We start from the raw sequence: 25,354 nt of genomic DNA, 5'->3' as shown, positions 1-25,354 counted from the left end.
GGGTCTTTTTTTTTGTGGGTATCACGACTGTCTAGGGATAATTATATGCATATGTTGCATGCAAAAACAGTAAATACAGTAATAAATGCAGTGCAAAAAGTAAGGATCTTATACCAAAAGTCTAAAAATACTAATTTTATAATGGAACAGCTTGGACATTGATTACTGTCATGCAGTGTTTTAGATGAACTTAATGTTTTAGTGCTGGGAATACAAGAAACCTTAAGAAAGAGGTGTCATTTTCTTACCAGCTTTCCACCTGTGCACTGAAGAGTACTGTTCACCAAAAAGCTCCATTCAGAGCTTTTGTTGACTTTAATTGGCACTATAACTGGCAGTATTCCTAGCCGTTTCAGCACAGAACAATGCTTGGCTGCTTAAAATGTAAAAAGTCTTTTAAGCACTTCAAGTTTTTGGATGAGGTTGTTGTTGTTGCTTTGGGTTTTGTTTTTTGTTTAGCTTTCAAGTCAGACTGCATGTATGTTTAAAAGTAAGCTTTATTGAGGAATGAGCTTAAAGAGCTAAACTCACTCTCACCCCCGTCTGTAGATCTAATTCAGCCTACTGTGAGATAAAGAGCAGTGGCAGAAGAGAGACATTCACCCTGCTGCAGCTTGTTGGATTAAAGAGAACCCTTTGGTACTGAGTGTTGTCAATGCAGCAACTTTTTGCGAGCACTAAATTTACTTATAAAAAGTTATTTTTTAATTGCCCCGGGACAAACCCTTGCATGTCATATTTTTGCCTGGAGAAAGTTTTTATATGGAAATACATTTTTTAAGATGGTACAGAGGATGTCGAGAGTTTGTCAAGCCAATTGATCCTGCAGGGAATGTGCTGACTTTCAGTATGTATGGAGGATTTTTAAAGCAGCTGAGCGAAATCCCTTCTCAGATAAGATACTTTCTGTATTGTCAGTGAAGAGCATCCTCAAATCGAAATAGCTCAAACATAATCAAATCCCCCTTCCTCAATCCCCTGCCGTCTCTTCCCAACCCCCTACGTGAGCTATCCCCAAAAGAATAATCCTGGCAGTGATGTCATTAGAATGAATTTACAGACCAATGCTCAATTTTCTTGTCCTGAGCTTCAGTTGCTAATGCTGTAAATTTGAGCTATGTATGTAAAGGAGTCAGGTTATGCTTTTCTCCTAGCCTTGTTTAATTTCCCTGGAGCTCTGAGAATAAGTAATGTGGGATTCTTTGGATCTTTTTCATATTTTTTCTTTTTTTTCTTGTTTTCTTTCTCCTTTTTTTCTTTTCCCTTCTTTCTTTCTTTACTGTTATACAGCTTCATCTTGCTTCTAAGCATTTGTTAAAGCTCTTGCGGTGTTCCTGAGGGGACCACTGTCTTCAGGGAAAAAAAAGTTTAAGGAAAGGATTTTGCTGGCTAATTGCAAAGATGGTCACAATTTTTGGTGGGTGTTGTGGATGGTGATGTAATGTATCAAACAGAATGAAAAAGCATTTGCTTTAATCAAATTTCTCTGTTTTCCCAAAATAAAAGCTTGTGATCATTGTTATGACTGGGTGATTTTGACCTGTAGAGTTGATCCAAACTTACATCAAGATTCAGGTCCAATATTAAAAAGTTTATCGTGTGAACTTAACAGGCAAAGAGTGGAAGATACAGGCTGGATGTGTCTGCTACGTTGGTAGGAGACTGTAATACACAAAAATGGAGCAAATTTTGCGCAGTCATTAGAGAAACTGATGATGAGACAAGAATGCGAGTTGAAGTCTCTTGATTCTGGGTGCAGTAGTTCAGATCCAAACTTAATTCTTCCTTTTCAGCTCATATAGTTGAAATTTTAACCATGTAACTTCAGCCTGGCAGGTTCAACCACGCAGTGTCAACCATATCAGGTCCTTGAATTCATAGAAACAGGTCTCTTCCCACAGGCTTGCATTTCAGAGGAGTTTCTGTTAGTTCGTGGTTCACTGACAGGTTCCCATGAATTTAGCATGCAGAGCAAAAAAAAAAAAAAAAAAAAAAAAAGCTAAAGTCAGTTCGAAATGTGCTGAAGGCAGCAGTTTTGCTTGAGAGTTAGATCTAAAATTAACATGGATTTTTTTCTGTGCCAAATTAATGTACATACTGAAAGTGATAAATAATTGTTTGAAGTACTCCACTGCACTTCATCAAGTTTAGTGTACAATAAACAAGAAACCTTTCAGGTCAGAAAAAACAAATGGACAATAAGCCAGCTAGGACAAACTAAGAATTGGTAGGCAATAGGCAGCTTTACCAATCACATTCCACAAATCTGCATGTGAAGCTTGCATGTATTGTAGTAGGAGTTTTCGAATGATGGATGTGACACACAGATTTACTGTCACACTCTGTGAACAGGAATGCACAGGTACCTATCAACAGAGCTGCCAGAGGACTGGACTAACAAGTGCAGAGGCCTGGTTTTATTTTGCAGATGATTGTAGCTGTGATGTGATCATAGTTGGTGTGCGCAGTACACATATCTACACAGTATTTTAGAATACTTCTTAACATAACATGATCTTTCCTCCCTCCCTCCCTTTTTCCCTCTTCTTTGTCTACTGCAGGTATTTTCCTACTTCAGCATAGAGCTTTTACGACACCAAGAGTTTCCCTTAATGGAAGACCTTTCCTACTGAATGGAAAGGTTCTACTAGGTCCAGGATAAGGGGAAGCATAGTAAGTTTGTAATACAGTTACAGGCTTGCTTAGAGCCCTGTTGTAAGAGAAAAATACAGCTGGGTGGTATCTGTGCTCTGTAAATAAATAGTTACAAGGAATAAAACCTTATTGTATAATAATAAAAGGGCCTCTGTGCTGACAAGGTAAACATGGAGTTTTCAGGGTACTGATTCAAGATACCCTTTTTGACTTGTATTTCTGAAATGCTAAACACCAGTTTTCATAGTATGTGATAAAAAGCAAATGGACTCTGTTCTAATTTATGTTTTATTGTTTTGTTTAGTGTAATTCAGATATTTCATAGCAAGTTTTATTATAGAGATTGTAAAATATACTTAAGGTCAAAGGGTTAACACCTTGCTGTATTTCTTAAGCCATGTAAACACGTTATGAACTGCGTTCAATTCTGGAACATAATCTTTTTTCTTTTCGAAGACTGAAGGTTTTCCCCTAGACCCGAAGTATAGGGAACTGCTCAGAACTGTACCATCTATCACCAACCATCACAGCAGTGCAATGAACACTGTAAAACAGCTGGCATCCTAAACATATGGAAATGAAAAGCAGTAAAGGTCTTTAAGAAGGGGGAGAAGAAAAACTGAAAAGTGTGTGCCACCAAGGTTAGGGTATAATTATACTAAATGAATGGAGTTAGATGACAAATTTAACTAATTCTGTTCTGATTTGTAGCATATACAACACCATATATGGCTTCTGTCTCAAATAAAAAAAAATATGTAATGTTATGTGTTTTTTTTTAATTTCAGGTTGTTTTCAAATTATTACTTCTGATTTCTTTGAACTGAAATGATCTAATGGGGATTAAACTTGTTTTCTAGTACATTAACTAATACATTTTCTAGTAACATTAACTTTTTTAATAGAGAAAGAATAGGCTGCCATTTTTGACAGACCTACCATTGAGGTAGGTCATAATTTTCCTTTATCACTTGTAACTGGCACTGAAAATGCTAGATGAGTGAAACTTAGCAATTTTGATCATTTCTTTTGTGCTATAGTATTAAATAATTGTTAAAAAGGAGCAACAAGTGCAGTATTCACAAGCTAGCTAAGAGGGAATTAGAAATTTGTCAAACTTTTGCCAGGAAATGTAGTTCACATCAGCAGCAACCAGTTTATTAATTTTGCTGGAGTCGACAGAGTTTTCTCCAGAGTGTTCTCCCCTTTCCTGAAATAAATTTAGTGATTTAAACTCAACTCTCCAGGGGTCTCAGCACTGAAGGAGTCTGAAGTGTTGAAGTGCTACTTGTGCTATATTCAAGACTCAAATTTTGCATAAACTTCTAGCACAAATCCTTCCCTCTCTCTATTTTCCCCTCATTCATCGAAGCTGATCAAGAAGACATAATAGAATTTTATTTCTTTTCCTCATGAGAGCAAAGCAATGAAAAGTTGAGATTTAACCTCAGTATATTTTGAAAGAAAAAAAGGGAAAAGTTACCATGATGGGAGGCTGCTTGAAAAATTACAATTTTTGCAACAGTCAATCTCAGAAGAATAATGAAAGGCAAATGTACATGTACATTACAGCTAGAGTATTCAGTTGGGATAGATAAAGTAATGACTAAGAAATCATTTTTTTCTGGATCAAAAATATAGATGTATAAATACTTAACTGAGTAATTGAGCAAAGAAAACACACTCCTTATTAAAAATACTGATGATTTTTCAATTACATTTTAAATAATCCTATGACTGTAGTAAGAAATTGATATCCAAAGTTGGCTTCATTTACTGCACAATGGGCCAAATTCATCCAAGGTGTTAAGTAGATGGAAGTCTGCTTTAAGTCCTTGGAGTGAACCAAGGAATTCATTCTGCATAATAAACTTCCTTTGTGGTTTTGAAAGGGCTTGCACAACAGAGAAGTGGGTACCTTATGAATCAGTTGTCATTTAAAATGATTTAGAAATACAGAAAGCAACACTGTGCTGTACTTAGTGTCTAGTATTTATCAAATACCATAGGGTGATTTGAAAAACTTACAGGAAAAATATTTTGTGTCTTATATATATATATATGTAAATATAAACAAGATCTTGTCTTAGCACATATGATAATGTCATCTTAGCACATTGTTACAAGAACTACCTTTAGAATAGAGGCCCAAAGTTCAGTTCTAAAATATAAATCCGTAATAGGATGAGATTAGCATATTGTTAAAAATTTGCTTTTGTTGCTTATCTTGTGATATCTCACTCATCTTGATGAAGTCAGAAACCGATTGTGAAAGATACAGTAAGAAAATACTTTCTTACTGTAGTTTTTGAATTAAAGTTGGTGCTCTAAGCCAGGCAACCCAGTTTACAAATCCAAGACTTGCAATTACATAACTACTTAGTTTCTGTTTCTTTGTCTGTAAATGGCAGATAACATTTGCTTTTTAAGGATATATAAAAGCTAACTTGATGATGTGAAGTATTGCAAAAATGTCAACTGAGTAACACCAAGGAAAACAAAAGAAGTACCCATGAGAGAGCTGTGTTCTTTTTGATGTGGGATAAATCTTCACATTGTTGAGTTTGACTGAATATAATTGTATTTTTCACTAAACGCCTCAGATGTTTGCAGACATTGCAATTCTACATATAGTCAGCCATTCAGTAAAGTGCAATTTTGTAGATTGATTGTATGTTATGTAAGAAATTGGCAAAAAAAAAAAAAAAAAGTTATTGTAGCTTGCAAACATATCACCTTGTATGATATTCCTGCTTGTTCTCAAAAGTTAACCTGGAGTTTATTGTGGCTATATTTGGATTGGAGATCTCCCAGAGCAACTTGTATGTCAGAGCAAATGGGGTTGATAAATCACTTGATAGTGTCCTTCCCCCCACCACTTTTTCTGTCTCTGTAGAGAAGCCTCATCTGTGGTGTATCGGGGGGATTGTGCTAGTCAAAATGCCATCTTTCAGCTAAAATATGTAGCAAGTTTTCTACATCCTTTTTCATCCCAATTTTACAGCCTGGCCAGCTCCTTTCACTGCCGTCAGAGTGGTGCATCTGAGTAGTCTATGGATGTATCTCTTCTTTGTCCCAAGTGACTGTCATTACAGAGTTGACAAAGCAGTATTTGTAGTAGGACAGTAGGAACTGCTGAACAGAGGGAGAACACTTTGATATAACAAACTTGCAGGGCATGTTGCAGCATACTTCTGAACCAAGTGTTTTGCATGCCAACTTTGATTTAAACTGATGTAGGAAAGAGGATAGATGCACAGATGTAGAATTGAAGCTCCTGAAATCCAAAACCATTATGTCCTTCAGATTTGTTTTTGGACTTTGTTTTTATTTTATAGGAAGAGTTATATATACACAGTCATTTAAAACTAAGTATATTCCCATCAAAGAGCAGCTGAGAACACAACCCTGTATGTTTTCCTTCCTTTCACCTGAAGAATCCATGGGGTTCAGTGTCAGACTGACACACAGAATCAACCTGATGCTGACAAGTCACTTTCATCTTGAGTAATGTGATATTATATGGGGTTTAATGCAAATAATTAAACTTAGATGGAAATTTGGATGATGGAAAGAATGGAATGTTGCATCTAGTGACACTTCTCCAAAAGAAATGCAGAGAAATGGCACATAGTTGTATGAGACAGACCTGGACAAAGATACTCCCAGGACGCATACAGACTTCAGAGACCTGTGACTTTTAATTAGCCTAGAACAAGCTACTACAGAAAAGACGGCAGTGTCAGCTGTATATACATAGAGCAGCAGAGGGTTTCCAGTACATGCTTTCATTCTGTAAGATTTAAGAGTATCTGGCATGGCCTATTGGCACTATATCAAATAGGTTCTGTGATACCAAGCAGTATATGGCACAACGTGCTATGAGCTGCTCAACAAGATAGGGTTTTGTGATGAGAAAATAACTTTTTTGTATTACTGAATGCTGGAGGCCTGAATCTGAAATGATTCATTTCATAGATGAGCATGCTACATGTAAGAGTAGGCAGCCCATTGCAGCACCAATATTCACTGGATGTAGGTTCAGAAAACATACTAGATCAGTAACTCATGAATTAAGGAACTGAATTTCTCTTCTTGTTGTTGTTGCATTTCTAAATGCATACAGATTCCAGAAGAAACTGTTGCTCTCATATTTATGGATTTTATAGTCATACTGTGTTCATGGACAACTCATAAACAATTTCTTTTTCTGGTCACAAAATTACTGAGAGGATTTCAATGATAGTCTCCTGCTCTCCAGGAGACAATTTTCTGTGCTCAGCATTAGCACAGAAGACAAATGGATGTATTCTTTACAATATTTTATTGCAAGGTATTATAGGATAAAATAAGAGAAGTAATCTAAAATTGTATCTTAAAATGCATTCAGAATAAAAGTCCAGTATTTTCCTTCCTTGATATAACAATATCCATCAGATCATTTTAAATCATAAAGATATATTTAAAATATTTGTTAATATATTAAAAAATTCTTTAATAGATTCCTAGCATACTGAATATAAGTAATGACTGCAGCTACACGTTTGATAGTTGTTTGGTTTTGTTTCATATTCTGTTTTGTTTTACCATTGTGAAAGCATTAGCAGCCTGTATGCAGATGTTCACATCATAGTTAGAGCTACCTGAAGGCACAGAACAGGGGCCCTGAGGCTTATTTTACCTCTTGTCTTGAAGAACTGCCTTGAGGTGAGAATTGGTCTAGTCGGGACTGGTGCAGCTTGCAGTTTTATCACACGGTTCCTGTCTCAGCCAGTACTGCAGCTCCTGGACCTCTGTGTGGTAGTTTCCGTTTTGTTCTGAGGATGGTTGAATGTCCGTGTACCTGGAGAAATGAGTGAAAGCTGTTGGCCTGAATTAACATATGGCAAGTAGCTACCACCCTCCCACGCATCCCTGTGCGCATGTGCCAAACTTGCTGCTTCTACAAATGTGCTGTTCAACTCTTGCTGATGTTCAGCCAGTAGGAAGTTTGCAGAAATGATGCTCACCATGTAACAGTTTATATCAGCTGAGATATTTTCTTTGTCTAAGATCACATGAAGCAGAAAGTAAGCAGAGCAGTAGTCTGTGAAGCAAATGCTAGGAAGGGCCAGTCGTAAGGACTGATTCCCCTCAGGAAACTACATATATTCCAGAGCTTCTTGCCTGCATATCTGGTGCAAGTTAAAAAATGGTTCCTATTAGTGTGCTGATAGGACAGATCCTTCAGATAGAGGAGATTGTTCTTTGAATGTCAGTGGGAGAAAAAAAAAACAGCTTACAGCAGCGGTGTCTGCCATACTTCTGGCAGTATTCTGCTGTTGTTGTTAAACTGCATAAAACAATGACTTACAGTAAGGCTCATGGTTTTAAGTAAATATACAACATTAGAAACGCCTGTGACAGTTTTTAGGAAGTGCTGGTTTTCTTCACAATTTGTAGTTTACTTCCAGAGCTGTAGTAATTTGCTTGGATTTTTGAAACTTTGTACATTCAACTGGATTCCATCACTGTGATTGTTTTGCTCTGCAAGACTATTTTTAAATTCTTAGTTTGTGATCTGTTCAGTCAATTGTAGAGTAAGTAGTCATTTAAACAAAGCTCATTCAAAATTTTCTTATAAAATTTTATAATTTTATTTTTTTTTTATAAAATTATTTCCTGCTGGAAATACTCTTTTATATACAGTTCCGAACTGTCTTTGACTTTTAATATGTGAAATACGGTGCAAGTGTGGAATGGATACTTAGCCTGTGCTGCAGCTGTACATGCACGTAACGCGGTGATGTTAGTCACATAAGAACATAATGGTTATTTAGTGAAGTTTCGTCTCCTTGCTCCTAATCTTATCCACTGTTTGTGAGGACAAAAGAAATAGAATTCAGAGGGATCTTCAGTGAGGCTGTAAGAAAAAAAAAAAAAAAAAAAAAGTGGTTAAAGATCATTTTCTTTACAGCCAAAAGTCTCGTTCATCGTTTTCTCACATTTGTTCACTATTCCATCACACATCAGGAAAAAAGAAAAAGTGCTTTGTGCCATCAGATGATCCATCTCCTAGTTGTGCAATGGTGCCAACTGTTTGCATGTGAGGGATCCAGGCATAACAAGGTGACTCTTCATCAAGCATCAAACAAGTATTAAGCTCAGGTTTCTGTACAGGTAGGAACAGATTACTTATTGAAAGTTTTTTTGGAGTGAGTTTTGATGTGGCCAGTTGTCCAGGATGATGATATGGGGGAAATGGTTTGCTTAGTATTTATCATAAATGAGAAGTTAGTATCTCACTTTTGGGCTAACATTAACTGGATCTATATTGTTATCTTGGCTTTAAACACAGAAACTTGTATCTTTCGTTTTTTTCATGAAAAATTCTTGTTTTGTTTGGAGTAATTTTCGCGCTAGAGGTTTGAAGTCAGTTTGGGGACTGCTTTCTGGTTTGGGAAAATCTAGAAGGAACAGGGAATTCTTTTAACTGAGAATTGTACAGATTACAAATAATAATTCTCCTGATAGTGATATTTTGTCTCCTGTGAATACTTTGTAACTTTGAAAGAATTATAGTGACTTGTAATTTATTTTCACAGATGCATATTAAGGCTCATTTGTCAGGGGAGGCTGTCACATACTGAAAAATGAAGTCATAAAATGCTTAGACAATGCAGGAAGTCAGTCTCAGAATCAGGAAGCCAGTCTCAGCTGCAAGGGCTAAGAAGGTCATCTGTCTGTAAAATAAGGATAATACATTTTAAAAGGGGGGGAGGGGAGGAAGAAAACTTGGTTTTTAATCTCTTTTCCTCAAATATCCTGTATCCATATTTGAGCAGAAAGGAATAATAATAATAACAATGTAGCTAACTCTGAAATAACCATATGATTCTAGAAGTAGGACTAGAAAAACTCAAAAATAAAATTCTGAAAAATAGGACTTAGGTATAAGAAACAGCTATGAATCTTAGGAAAACAAGTGTGTTTTTTTTTTCTTTTTTTCTGACTGAAACATTTAGGTCAGTGTTGTTTTCTAGGACTTTGGTGTATTATCGTGGACTTTATAACAGACGCATGATCTAGAGCTGACTGAAAAACTTGTTTCAGATGGTGAACTCTTTCCTAGTCAGTAAAAGCTGTGAATAAGCCTGGGAAAAAATGGATTATTTTATATATATATATATATATATATGTATATGTATATACACACACATGTGTATATATATATTACAGTTATCATATTCAAAGTGCTTATAAAAAAAAAAAAAAAAACTTTTTTTTTGTAATTAAAGGAAGTTTCATTGTTCTTATAGTCCTAGTGCGTAGGTACTATACTTCTATAGTACCTTGTGTAATGTTGTCCTTGATCCTTGCTACCCTAACACATAATTTGTTTCTCTTTTGAGTGAACTATAAACATTAGTGTGCATTAACAATTTTTGAAACAAAGTGCTAAAATTACTTGGAGCACTTTCAGTAATATGTGCTGATCATCATTAATGGCTCTTTTGTCCTAGACAAGGACACTGTTTTGCAACATTTTCTTCGGTTAAATCCACCTGAGTTGTATTTTCTATACTTTTATGCACATTATTTTTTACCTTGGTCACTATAAACAGTGCCTATAAAGGCCACAAAGCTTCTTCAAACCAGAGATCCATACAGACTTAAAATAAACCCTTTTTAAACTTTCTAAAAGAATGAACTCCTGTCTGAATATGCTTAGATCTATTATTCTGCTTTGGTAGGTTCTCTGCAAGTGCCCAAGTGTTACATATAATCTTCCACCTTAATTGCTAGCTTTGTGTAGTGACAAAGTAAAAAAGAAGTGGAGTGACAGGATGGAACGCAGTGGGATCCAAGCTTGTAATACATTTTCTTTCTGATTTTACACAGTATGTTAGGCAGGAGGCATAGAGTTTAAAAATTTAATCTTTTTTTCCAAAGATTTACAATTTGTCACAAAAGTGCTAAGTTCCAGAATATACTAGAGCCACAGTGCTGGCTATGGGGGAGGTTAGAAGTAAGTAAAACATTTATACGCGCACACAGACACACACACATGACAAGCATCATACATGTAGGCAATCTTACAACCATATACTGTCATCAGACTAATGAGAATCACTTGATTTATGGAAAAAAAAAAAAAAAAAAAAAAAAAGCAAAGCAAACTCTACAAAAGGAAGGAAACACAGTGGTGTTTAACATATGTCCTGAAGATTAGTTACTAGGTTTGCCAGCAACACATGTCTTTATCCATATAAATTTCTGGGGAACAGTTTTCCTGGAGGTTTAAGAAAATTGCTCTCAAGAATATCCTCCTTTGATATTTTGCAGAGTAATGTATTCTGCCAGACAGGGGACTTTTTCCTTATCATTCTGTACATCAAAGTATGTTTTCCTCTTGAAATACAGAAAGTTGACAACTGTACAACAGCAGCAGGGATCTAGGTTCAGAGTAAGCAGCGTTTCGTTATGCCTCTCTATTTGGATGGGAAACTGTGAGAAATAGCTTATGATGTATAAAATATCTGAGTCTCCTTTTGTACTTGAAGACATTGTTATCTCTATTTGAAGTTGGCTAGTGAAGGTCAGTCAGGCTAACCGCTTGCAAAAGAATATCCTGTCTCTGTTGGTAGATACTCTTTTCAAAGTTCATTGCATACGGAAAGCTCTTTTTGTAAATATCACCCATCATGGCAAATTAAATGCAGTAGGCGGGAGGGGGAAAGGCAATGTGGTATGAATTCTTTTCATTTAAAACAATTGATTGCTATTGCAAAGAGCACTGCATAGCAACAATGAAAAGTATATCTAAGAAGTTAATTTGTTTAAGATTTTGTGTTGATCAGGAATGTCAAATTGCATTGCTGAAGTGATAATTTCTGTGATAACTGTAATACTGAAACTTTCACTCACTGATAACCACGGCAGTGATATATTGTGGTATTTTCATGACATTTCCTTTGCTTTACTTTGAAGTCTAGTTGGTTAAGTCAGGAAGTCTTGCTGCACTGAAGTTAGGGTTGTTTCTTGCCCTGTTTTATTTTATTTTTTATTTTAATTTTATTTTTTATTTGTTATAGAATCAAAAGCTGGCAGTTTAGGATAGTGCTAATAATGGCAAGTGATCACATATTACTCAGTTATGTCACTTTTTGAAATGATGCCATATATAGGAGGATAAACTTTAAAAAATGGGTTTTTACATTAAATCACATTATGAAAGGAATCAGCAGGTCATTTGCACTCCACTCCACAAAAATAAATACATCTTTGTCTTTCAGCTTTGTATTAGGTTTTAGTTTTATTATATAATGTCCACTCAAATCTACGTAAATCTATGGTCCAGTCCCATAAATTTTATGAACAAGAGTAATCCGAGTTAATCGTGCCCAGTTCTGTGAAGAAAACTGCTGAGTATGTTGAACTTGCAGAATTAGCTTCTCAAGAGATCCTGTCAATTTCAAAAGAACTGTGGAGTTGTCTGCATAAGACCTGTAGGATACGACTCCCAGGAAAGGCGTACAGACATTTATGTAAGTGGGAGTTAGCACAGACCAGGAGGAAGCCAAAGCTCATGCAACTCTCCTTTCTTACATGAAGTAGCTTTCAGACTGTTTTTTTCATAAAACAGTAATTTCTGGGAGTTGATTATATTTCTTAGGTGTTTTGACTGGCAGTCACCAGCCTCCTGCATTAAGGCTAAAACAGATCGCAATGAGGTAGGAGTGCATTGCATATTTGGTATTTAAAGCACTAGCTGTGGTGCATCTAACCCGAGTAACTGTTTGGATATGCCAGTACTTTTTTCCTTACATTTTCCAGTTGCTTATAGTTACTGATGTGACAGGGAAAGATTCTTGGAAATTCATGAATTAGAACTGAAAGTTAGTCTAATTTTAACGTAAGTGAAGATTCCTGGTTAATTTAAATCTCATGTTGTTGAACTCACTGGCAACATTTATCCTGGTTCCACCAGATCACAATTAATCACTTAAAAAATTCAATTCAAAGCAAAATACTTTTTTTTTTGTTTGCTACATTTAAAAACATAATTATGATGATGATGTAAACAGAAAGAAAAAAACCAACAACCAAACCCCACTTCTGTGTTGTTATAAAAGGTTATCTAAAAACATCTGCATAAAACAGCTAAAAGTCTTTATCAGATGGTAATCAGTAATTATTGTGGAAACATATGATTGGAAAAACCCAGCACTCATTTCATATTAAAAAAAAATAAGTCAAAAAGTATAAATGCTAATGTTTCCATCACTGTTTCATGTATGGGGGAAAGTAGTCCCTCAGCCAGTGAATACAGCTAAGTCTGTTTTGTGCTGTGGCAAATCCCATTGTGAAGAGGCTGTGAGTAATCAGAAGTGACAGCATAAGCACTTTCTGTTCAAAGAGATTTTACAGAAAGCATTATTTTCTGAGAAAAGTACACATATGGCTCCCATAATGCTGAAAGAGCACTGACGTATCAATTCATTAGCACTGGTGTTGGGAAAGGAAGTTTTGCAAATGGTGTTCAGATTAAAGACCTTTTCCCACTGCATTTCCTATTCAGTGAAACATCCTTAAAATTGTAGGAGCTGGCCAAGCAAGCTAGGACAGGGGCAGGTACTTCTGCCAAGGAAGTACTGGGACAGTTCCTCGCAATGAATACTGTGGAGAGCTGTGCATGCTCTTCAGCAGTCATGCAAGAAGACAGGGAACATGCTCTTCCTTGGTAGAAGAACAAGTGTCCTAATGACAGCTGTCATTTCAAATCCAAAGAGTAAGGCGGACCTTAAGAAAAACCTGGGGGGAGGACTGCATATGGCAAAAAGCACACTTTCACTGGCCTTTCTCCGGCTTTGCCTTAGTTACTTCAGGTCTCTGCTTTTTCTCACTCCTGTAGTAACACTCACCTCCTTGATGCATACAGCTGACCAACTGCTCTGAGCCACCCAGGCATGACTGAATGGGAATGAAAATCAGAGAAATCTGGCTCTTATAAAATCCTGATTTACAGAATGAATTTGCAGCCTGTAGTAGCTACTTCTGTAACTGAATGGCTTTCTTTCTGTTATGCTTGTTTTCCTTTTGTTCTTTTTGTTTACTGTGGCTCTAGGGTTCCTGGAATGAGGAATGGGGAGGTTTGGCTGGGACCTTTCAGATTTAAGTCAATACACATACATAATCAAGACCCAGTAGTCTGATTTTTGTAAATTACTTCCCAGTATCTGCCACTTACAAAACTACTCAAAGGAACTAACTGCCTAGAACCTTTTCACAAAGCTTGGAGACTCAGCTTCTATTTGGAGTGGAAAAGAAAGGTTCCAGTGCTCACACTTGCAGAACTTGGTGGTTCAAATCCAAAAGACCGATAGCAATACGGATACAATTAAACCAAAAAAGAATCTCATTACATTTATGTTGACTTGATATCTAAATAACTGGGTTGGCAGTATGGATTTAGATGTATACCAAAATCAGGATTACTTTGAAAACTGTTGGCTTTAAAAGTAAGCTCTCTAAATTTGCAGGTAAGATATCTACATTCTTCTGACTCCTTATAATGTGTTGCTGTCTCCCTGAGATGTTGTGCGACAAAGTAAAAGGCCTGAAATAGAAGCCTGCTTTTTCCATAGTGATTTGTTTTTGCAAGAGGGTAGTTAAAGGAGGAGGTCTCTCTCTTTAATAAAAAGAAATCCAAACGATTCCAATTCCAAAATTTCATTACTGGCCTTAATCATAAATGAAATATTTCAAATACTTGTTCTGCTTCCAATAACTTCTTATTCTTCTCATAAAATTCCCCCCAAGGAAAGTGAAGCTTAAATTCTGCAGTCTGAGTACAGCACTAGTTATCTGCTAAAGTGAAGACAACATTGTTTGGATTCAAGCATGAATTCCAATGACATTTAACAGAGTTAATTTTATCTTTATCTGGTATTATGAATTTTGCCTCACTCTGTTCATTTTGTTGCTTTCTTTAAAATGCCTCTCACATTTCACTGGCACTAGACCATCTAGTCTGATGGTCATTGATGATTGCCATCACATGCCCGTCTAGTATAAATACATCTTTATTACTTCAGAAAGTATACATTTAACAGTTTGGAGATACTTGCATCTAGCTTGGAATTACGGCAAGTAATGCCATATCAATGAGAGAGCTTTTCATTTGGTTTCAATGAGCAAAGGCCACAGCTGGCAGTCAAAGAAGTACTAGAACTTAATAACGTAGCAAATAAATTGTACTCTTTGTGTCTGTTCTGTCTGGGTAGGTTCATCTGTGCTATGTCACATGAGTGTGGTAAAATTGTTAACCATGTGAGGTAAGATGGATCTTCCATAGTGTTGTCAATATCCTTGGTTTGCATCAGCTTCTGTTTTATAAGAAAGTCAGGTAGATAAACACGCCAACAACAAAATGTAATTGCTGTGTGTTGAAACATTCATTGAGGAGGTGTAAAGAGACAATGTAATATTAAAGCCTGCATGCAAAGAAGGGAGCTGCTGCTTGCTCTGACAAAAAAAAAAAAAAAAAAAATCATTGCAATTTTCATTCTTCTTTTGTAGTGGCAGCTGTGTGCCTGAAATAAAATAGTTTAACAATGAAATAAATGTCAAAAGAATTTACACAGTGGTCATTTTGCTAACATTGGGATCATTTCTTCCCTACAGGTATTTCTGTAACAAAGAAGACTCATACATGTAAGTAATATCTTTTGATTTGGTTTTCTTTAATGAATGGAATTCATGTTAGGCAGTGCTGTGGCTCTGCTAGGTGTATGTCTTATCTTGAGAAGGCTCCATTTTAAAAATGCTGGCAGGTTTTCTGCTTTAGATTGGTTCCAGTCCTGGCCTGAAATGTCATCTAAATGACTATACTCTGCGTGTGTGTGTGTGCATGTGCATATGTGTCAAAGCCAAGGGCAGAAAAGGAAAGATAAGAAGACAAAAGACAGAATTCCTTGTTTTATAGTATGTACCTTGCAGCTAGCTGGTGAGTAATATATCTAGAAAACACAGGTGGTTAGAATGGTTATATTTTTCTATGTATGTTGCATTTGAAACAGTATGTTTTTATGTGAAACATACTGTTTCACATAAAAAGAAATTATTAATTTGCAAGTCTTCTGTCCCTATGCGTTAATCTGTAAGATAGATCATTCTGTGTTTATGCTTAAGGAGTTCTTGATGGAAATAAGATGATTATTGTTTTGCTCTCAACTATATAAACAGTCTTCATAAATGGCAACCTTGGAAATGGATGTGGATGCATGCATTTACTTACATGTACATTTATTCTGAATGCTCTTCAAAGAAAACGTTATTGGGAATCGGATCTCATCTACTCTACAGTGAGTTAAAAGCTCAATGTCAAGAAAATGTTACAATTTGTAGCTGAAGGAGGTATGTTGAGATTCTTCTGATACTGTGAAGGTTTTGAAATCTGGCAGTGCAGGAATTGTGCTTGCCCAGGATCTCAAATAGCAATAGGTTGAAGTTGAAGCTACTAGTCCTTTGAGGGCTTTCTAACAAAACAGCTGGTAGGGTGCACAAAATTTACAAAGATTTACATTGCATTTTAACAGAGTTATGCATTTTAAATATGTTCACCGCAACTTCATAGGCTTAAAGTGGTCATAAAGTGTCTTATGTTAATATTCTTATTTCATTCTTGTTTTTAAAATATTCGTGTATTGAAAAATCTGACTTGATATTGTATGCCACTTGTGAAATCTCCCAACAGAGATTTTAAAAAGTACAGTTGCTTGATACAACAGTTTCAAATGAGAAGTTGATTGGTATGAATTTTGAAGCAAATGTTAAATGTCGCCAACCTTTAGAGCATGATAGTCCTCTGATTAGGTGGGCTTGTTCCTTAATGTATTCTTAGGGTCAGCTTCTGTTTGGGTGAATGCATATATGGTTTCCATCAACCTTACTGAGAGCTACAGATAGGTGTCTGAGAGCGGAATGTGACCCTTTTTAGTAAATATTTGAGCTCATGCTGACTGAGATTAACAGTACAGGAGACTGAAGTCCTCTGTATATCCGCAGGCCAGGCATTGTACAGACAGCTTCCTTGCACAGCCTTGCCCATGAGCTCAACCCTGGCCTGGAGCGACCACCCTCTCTAGAGGTGGTAAGTAACTCAGTATTTGTGCTAGCTCAGGCTTGGGCCTCTCTTGTATAGAGGCTAGTGACTGTACACGGTGGTGTGTAACACTCCACCTGGAAATCAGCTGAAACCGCCCCGTATGTTTTGTGAATGGCAGTGCCATTAACTGACCAGCTGTAAGAGTCATGTCTCCAGTTCCAATATTCAGTAATTGTTGTAGGCAAAATTAACTAGTAACCACAGATCTAAAGAGCACAGGAATGTTGTCAAGCCCTGCCAGCGCTGATAATACGCTGCCATCACACCTATCTCAGTGGATGCTGTGCTTGAGGTTCATTATGACATGAAGGTGTATTCATCAGCTCTGTTAGGTGGTTAGCTGCTGTTCACTAGGTTTGGCCTTGAATCTAGTGAAGAAAGAAATTAGGGTCCCAGCATCTTCTGCCGTCTTCTACATTGTGAGAACTATGTTTATGCTATTCTACGGGAACTGGCTATGAGTAGTTCCCCAATTTGTTAATCAGTTTTCATGCAACTACTGAAGCATGAACAAGAAGGTTCCCTTAATAACAGGAAGATAAGCTTGCCCATTAAGAAGGGATTAAAATAGAAGGAGCAATATGCTGTAATTGCCATAATGAAAACGCAGGCTACATTTGCTAGCAAATCTATATGAGGTTTATTCAGCTCTGGTTGAAAGTCTTTTAAAATACATTCCTGTTACGATAAATTCTCATACAAGAGGAATTGATGTAAATTGTGCATGTTTGGTATTTTGACAATATGCACAATAAACATTTTTTCCTTATTACTTAGAAAAAAAAATGTTGAATACAAAAAGTAGATATCAATATTAGGCTTTAGAATAACTTGAAAAAAGTCCAACTTTACATAAAAACCTAAATGCAAAGATATTGAATAACATCTGAGTTGTTGAGTCATAGAGCTCAACAACTGCAAGTGACAAGCAGAATGTTTTCATGTATCACGTCTTTGTATCTAGAGTTTACCTATCACTCTGCATTATCATATACATGTATATAATATACCCAAAACATGGTACGTGGAATGGGATTTCTACAAACAAATTTCAAAAACATTCCCACAAACACTTTGTGAAATATATATGTGTTGTCTTTATTACTGTTTAGAAATCTGGGTGAAGTATTCGTATTCCAAGTTTACCATGTACAGCATCTGAGGATGTTGACTGACCATAAACTAGCACTTATTTGTAACAACCTTTCAACTTAATTACTGAAGTATGATGCTAGAAGCTTGATATATTATGCACTTAAAGGATTGGATTAATCCTTTTCAGGCTTCATCCGAATAGCCATTTTTATAGTACGGGTTTTGAAAACAGTGGTGTTCTTGGTCCACTACCTAAGTTCTTCCTGGTTTTATTGTTTGAGATTTTGGGTATATTTTATCCCCTTCTTGGCATTAGTCTTTGACAAATGTGCTCTGTCAGCTGAAGTTGAACTAGGGGGCTGCTGAATACTGAGTGCTTAGGTCATTTCTGGAAGAAATGTGAGTTCAGTATTCCTGCACATGCACTATGATGTTCAAAAAAAATAGATCTCTCATAATGTAACAAGCTAAATATAACCCAAGAGAGTTTTACTCTTCTTGATACAACCAATTTTATCCAAGTATTGTTTTATTTGCTGCTTCCCTACATCCTCTCTGTATCAGAGTCTGAGCATTACAAAACCTGCCATTTTTAAACAGGGAGTGCAATACTGCTGCTTTCAAGCAGCACTAATGAGAATAAATTTTGTCCACCCAAAAATGCAATTTTTCACGCAGTGGATTAAACAGACTGTAGCAGTAAAAATTCTTACCTTCTGTCTATTTGTAGAACTATTATTTCTTGGGCTCACATGCTGATTTGTTAAGTTATCCATCCTATATAACCTTTAGACCAGTGAAGTCAAATATTAGAGGCAAAACCCTATCCCATCTTCTGTATAAAGGGGGACTTTTGGTGTTGCAGTTCTCTTTTGACTGGAGAAAGATATGACTGACATTTCGATTCTTTTCCAGTTGTTTAATTCGAACTAATACTCATAATACAACTCCTTCCTCTCATGTTTCATGCTCTGAATAGACAAGTAGATAGCTTAGATAAGTAGCTTTAGCCTTTTCACAAATTCAGACAGGTGTCATTGCATCAGTGATAATAAGGATCTGAAATTCTGGGGGAACCAAACGCTGCAAAGGACCATCAGCCATGACGTATGCAGTATTTCACCTCCAGCATCTTAATCTTAAATCTTGCCATATTTCATGCAATGAGTGTGATGACCTCTACCACACCGCTTGTGTCTCAGAACTGTTACACAAATAAATCAGTTTCTTCAGACCACTTTTATATTCTAGACACTGACTTTCTTAGAAGAGTTTGACTTGACTACTATAAGAGTGAGGAGTTGTTTCCTGCTTATGTACCCAGAAGGCTAACACTAATGAATCCTTGATCTTATGAAACCTTCTTTCTCTCACTATTTGAATTTCAGTGAACCACAGTCAAAGGCTTCAGAGGAGTTTGATTACATAGCTGGAGTCCATATCTGTATGGAGGTCCAGGTACATTGAGTTACTTGCTTACCTGACATTTTTAAGATGGAAAAAAGCACCATATATTTTCACAATTTTCCATCTGTCTTCAGAAGGCCATACAAGTACTCCCACAGACCTCTGGAGGAAGCTCTTAGATTGGTACAATGTTATGCAGCAAAAAAGAATTAAGACCCCTAGCCTAGTCCTGCTGACATACCTGTGAGCAGAGCATGACTGAAGAGGCAGGGACCTGTTTGGGGCTCTCTAGCATGGACTGCATTAACCCAGGTGCTACTTTGAATTAGGGACAGCTCGTTGGGTTTAACTTTTCAGGGAGAGTACACCTACAGATCACCGTCAACATACAGGCAGCCCTTTGAGAGCTAAGTCCAAAACTCAGCAGCCTACTTCACGCACTGAGACTATGGCATTATCATTTGGAAAGAAAAAGCATGTTTCTTTTGGCAGTCCCAGGTATGGATAGCCAAGTACCTCAGTTCCTGTACTTCAACCAGGTCACTTTTCAGAAAGAAGGACTTTTCAGTGAAATTTAAGCTGAAAACCTACCAATCAAGTCTGGTTCTCTTGTTCAATTGTGGGTAAGGATTTACCTCATTGGTAATGGATTTTTTATTATATTTTTTATATTTTTGCCTTTTTTTGACACTGTTCTCTGCTGAATCTTTGTCTCAGAATCAGATGTGAAAGTCCTCTACAAAAAGATGTAACTCATTCTCTGATCAGTTAAGCTGTTGGGAAGTTCAGCTTCATCTCAAACACGTATCCAGAATACCTTTCTTCCTGAGGTAGAATTAGGTCAGGACAGCTGTGCCTTCACAGGACCTGGTCAGGATTGGTGTGAACTTTCACATTGCACAAAGTTACTGTCACCTACTCCCTGAACTACTACAAGTTTTGACACTTCCCTCTTTATTTTGTTTCTCTGCCTGTTAATGTGTGATACTGGCTGAAACCATGCTTTGCAATTATACTTACTAGATTCCATTATGATAAGTACATAAGTAAGAAAGTCACTATTAGTGATCTATGGACTAATTTGTTCATCCTTTATTATCTCTAACTGTAATACAAATGTACTTTGTGTTATAATCAGTGTACTTTGGTATTGTATGATATCCAATGTACTTTGGTATTACATTCAACACTGTGTATTTTATATTTTTATAACCCAGGGTATAACCAGATTTAAAAAACAATAGTTTTACCAAAACCCTCTATAGATTAAGACTCCTTTGTAACATTATGCAAGATATTTGCCCTTTATTTCAGACTCTGCAGATGTTTCCAAAGCTAGCCACTAATTTTAAAGACAAGAACTCCTAATGGAGAATTAAGTAGGGACTGTATGCTTTGAATCTTTTTCACCAAACAAAAGCCATCTGCAAGAAGAAGAGCTGTTTGACAAAGTCTTTGTTGACAAAGACTGCAAGTAGACCAACCCCTTCTGCTATCTGAAGGGATATCTGCTCTCTGGTGTGGTATTCCACACCGAGCACGCTGCCTTCGTTCCCACATCAAGCTCTGTATTGATTCCTATACTACTTGTAGTAGGCCTTGGTCTAGAGAAATATCTTGAGTCTGTATTTTAATGAGACTGAAATTCAGGCTAAGTGGTCATTTCATGTTTCAAGCTTACAGTGCAGCTGGATTGTAGGTTTGATTAGACAGCATAGGGAGATAAAGTTGGCTTTATGTTAGATAAGCTTAGATGTTGGACTCAGCATAAAATTCAATAGGTATTTCAATAGGTACATATAGTCCTGAAAAGTCCCTGAGACTTTCTAGAGCTTGGAGTGCTGCTTCTGCACCACAACTATCCCAAAAAAGGGTGCCCTGTTCTTTAGGTGTAGACATGCTCTTAATACTGTTGTGAGCAGAGATCCTTTCCTAAATGATGACCTTCATATCTCCAAGTGGTTTCTAACAAGCAGTGTTCTTCTCGTAGCACCTGAGAAGGATGATCTGGGACATGAGACAACTTTTCTGCTTTTAAGATGTCCAAATATCCTAGAATTGTTTTTCACCCAAATTCTACAAGCATGTTAAGGTTTGCAGCTTAATTGAACCCAATACCTGAATTTCAGTTTTTCTCTAACTTTTTCCTTGTTGGTATATTACTGTATTTTCCAGTATGGTATATGACCAGTAGTCTCAGTGCTAATGATTTCTTGAGGTATGTTAGTTATTCTGTTTAATTGCATTAAAGGGAAAATAAGTTTGATGTTTTTTCTTGATCTGATTTATAATTACTACATGAGTGGCACAGTCTACTTCCTGTGTTTTGAGTCCCAGCTGAAGTAAGTAAACGACACTTTTCCTCACAAGATAGGAGGCTGCAGAATATTGATGGTTAACAGGATCTGCTGTTAGCGCCAATGCCTAAAGAGAACAGGTGAAAACTAAACCCTGTCCCCTGAGGCCAGTAAAATAGCTGTTTGGTCCCCTGTGTGTAACCTCCTAATAACTTTACTGGGCAGCCTTAAGATCCCTTGGGGGCTTCTCTGCAAGAGCACTCCCTCTCTTTGCTCAGATAGCTTATTAAAAATGATTTTATAATGAAGTTGCCTCAAATAGCAGCTACTTTCCTACTTGTCCTTGAAGCACTGTTTGCCCTGCTGAAGAATCCTAAGACAACTATCTAGGGCTTTTCTCTTGTTCAAAACTTTTACTGAACTACTGCTATACTTGATTTTTTTTTCCTGCGAGTCAAAGAAAACCTGTTCAGCATCAGCTAGATGCTGTACTTTTAAATCACCTTTGAAGACACCCCTATAAAAAGTTTGTTTTGGGTGCTGTCACCACCAATCAGTAAGTTTTATTCCCTGCCACACAAAATACTATGCCAGTGACTCGTTTCTCATCTGATAGAAAATGAATGTTGCTTTCTTGTTCTAAATCTGTTTTTGCACTTGGGGTATTTTACAATGCAACCAATGTGAAAACAAATAAGAAGTGCTGTTGCTTATGACTTTCTTCTTTAATATGTGGATCACCCAGGCTGAATGAAGTACAGTGTTGGCATAGTTTGGCTCTGAACAGTCTGAGTCTAGGTAGCTCTAACTATACATGCTGTGGAATATCAGCACACTGAAAGCCTTCTGAGCACATACTTAGGAATAGGTTCCTAAGAGATAATTACCCTTACTAAACAAAGATGGTCATGCTCTCCAAAGACTGATTCAATTTCTGTCAAAGTTAAGCAGAGGCTTCCTCTCATTTCATTGATGTGGGACCAGACTTGGTGCAAGACCTGTCCATCTGGTTTGAACTGTTTCTTAAAGTCACCTTAGTCTTTATAAAAAGGTAAGTCTTTGTTTCTGTGAGTGGATTGTCACTAAATACAGCAAGGGATTTGGTTTTGCACAACTATAAAATTAGGGTTAAAATACGATCTTTGGGTCCAGTGTGTTCAAAGATCAAAAGTCAAAGCCTTTTTCCTAAGGTACATGTTTTATACCTCTGGACAATAGTACTTCTACCTTTCTTCAATACGATGAGAAGAGTCTGTCCTTAGAGCTCTCTTCTCATAGTCATTTCACTTCATGACATTGTTTCTTAAAACACAGTACTACATTTTTTGTTGTAGTAAGGCTGAATTCTAATGATTCTAAAGCAAGCTGTCATACGGACTTCTCCAAGGTTGGTATCTGATCCCAAAAAAGCACATTTTATTATCTGAATTTTGAAACCAGTGACTGATTCCATCATTCCTAATAGACTCATTTATTTGACAGTGCATTGCTAGACTTTTGCAGTCACCATTCTGAAACAACTGTTGGAACCCAAAAAGGACTTTTTAATCTACATTGATGTCTAACCTTTTCAGGACTGTAAAAATATTGGAAGCTCTTGCAGCTTTTCTCTGAGAAGATCAATCTGAAATCATTTAAAATTTTAACCCCAGTTATGGACACAGTTTCATGCCGAAAACATGTAAGACAGATCAGTTAGTCATCCTAACTCATACTGAATGGCTTGTTCTTAAATTTATCACCAAATGGTGATATTATGTGAAACCACTATTTTAAAAAGTCTGCTAATGTAATGAAGTATACTTGGTAATGCTCACCTAAAAAGGACAAAAAACCTCAAAGAGCAGTGTGGGTCAGTTTGAGGAACTCAGGTTTGGAGTTGAAAAGTATGAATGGAAAGAGATTAGCCTGAGGTTGAATAGAATCCTGATGCAAGTTATGGTTAAAAAGGAGAGTGGGTGATTCTTGAATTTTACACTAATTGAGTAAAGGATCAAAAGGTAGTGGCAGATACTTTGGGTCAAGTTTCAGACAGAGTATATAAACACTGTCCGTATTTGCATTGGTAATTTGCATGAGAGCTGGAAAGATGGTCATCAGCTTACCTAACTGATGATGACGTATAAAGTGCATGTGCAAAATTCTTCATTCAGCCAGAAGACTAGTTCCAGAAAACATGGTGCCTGGTGTTATTTTAGTATAGGGTAGTTGTTTAATTTCCTATTGTGCTTTAATTTAAAATAGCAGAAGAAATACAGCTGCTTTCATGATACAACGAAGCAACACGTAATTTTTCTGTAATGCCATAATGATTTCCATTCAATCAACTGTATATGCACTATGAAAACATAGTTAAAATATGCATGATTTTGCAAATACAGATGTGCCTATTCGTACACATTGAAATAAGCATCACAATATTGAAATGACTTTTTGCTAAATATATTTTATATGCGCATAAAGAGACAGAAAAAGTCAGTATCAGAATTACGCCCTCCAGTCTGAACATCGTTCAATTCCAGTGTGAATGTATTTTGGTACTTCAACTCTTGCAATTGTAAGTTAAACACCAAAGTTGCACAATTTAAATGATGCAGTCATCTTGCCTTGGATTACTGTATTGTCTGGTTTTGGGTTCACTGTTAGCTTTATCAAATTAGTAGATCTTACCTAAACAGAAACTAGGGGTTTAAGGGATTGCATCTGGGACTTCAGTAGGCTTTCTGTCTTTTAACTTACTGCTATTAGTGGTAAAAAACATTGACTTGAATGGAAATAGAACTGAACCTTCAGTGAATTTTTGTAAAACAACCAACCACCACCAACAACAACAAAAAAAACTAAGCAATTTAAGATGTGAAGTGTTAATTAGACTTGAAGCCTTGGCAAAGAGCTTGACAACTTTGCTGCAAGAACTGATGCTGTTATGAGACCTTTTTTCTATCTGGTTTAGTTTCCACTGTGTGTAAAGACTTCTTGCTTAAGGTTAACATATGCTATCAGATTCAGCAAGCTGTAACAATATGACTTGCTGAACAACAGACCAGACACACCCTTAAAGCGTATTTCCTCTCTCTCTCTCTCTCTCTCTCTTTTTTTTTTTTTTTTTTTTTTGAGGTATTTACCACTGACTTCAAAAGCCAGTTCACAACAGTGGTGGTATACTTGCAGTTTTCTGGAAATTCAAATTAGGCTTAATCTCTGTGCAACAGGGGAAGGGAAACCTCTGGTTTCAGAACACCAGTGTATTACCAGAGCCATTTGTGATTTCCTTTTAGATAGAGTCATCAGTTGATAACCATCCTTCCCACCACTGTTTGTCTGAAGAAACTGTTTTCTTATCTTTGTTACTGTTACCTAACTGATATGTAGGTGTGATATTTGCTGGCTGCAAAGACAGCGTTTACAGATAAGCCACGTTTCCTGTTTAAACTCTTAACATTTCTTTCACGCTGACCCCTTTTTCCTTTTCTCCCCCTACACTGCCAACTTACTCCAGAGTTATGGTCCTTGAAATAGAAGTGGAAGTTAAGTGGTCATCCAAAAATACAACTTTACATGCTGTTTAAGGACATAAAGAGCACTAAAGCTTCATTCTATCTTGTTTTCCTGTTGAACAGACTTCCTGATACTTCACTGAAATAGTTTGTTTTTTTCAGCAATTTTCACAAGGAAGATTTAAGAAAAAAAACAAAACAAAACATGTCTTTAACACAGTGAGCAGTGAATAGTACTTCACATGAGATGGTGA

At 36.6% G+C, this 25,354-nt stretch overlaps 1 protein-coding gene across 2 annotated transcripts in view; it reads left to right on the top strand.

Moving 5' to 3' along the window:
- RORA (RAR related orphan receptor A) overlaps nucleotides 1–25,354 on the top strand; it is a 374,669-nt gene that overhangs the window by 245,590 nt on the left and 103,725 nt on the right. For both annotated transcript variants that reach the window (XM_082769295.1, XM_082769291.1), the window contains exon 2: nucleotides 15,322–15,351. In XM_082769295.1, the coding sequence (XP_082625421.1) occupies nucleotides 15,322–15,351 (30 nt within the window). The remainder of the gene's footprint in view (nucleotides 1–15,321; nucleotides 15,352–25,354) is intronic.

This window comes from Aythya marila, assembly GCF_965140915.1.
Source record: "Aythya marila genome assembly, chromosome: 11".
In the NCBI taxonomy this organism is placed as follows: domain Eukaryota; kingdom Metazoa; phylum Chordata; class Aves; order Anseriformes; family Anatidae; genus Aythya; species Aythya marila.
The sequence above is the reverse complement of the archived record's forward strand: the minus strand, read 5'-3'. Positions and strand labels throughout refer to the sequence as shown.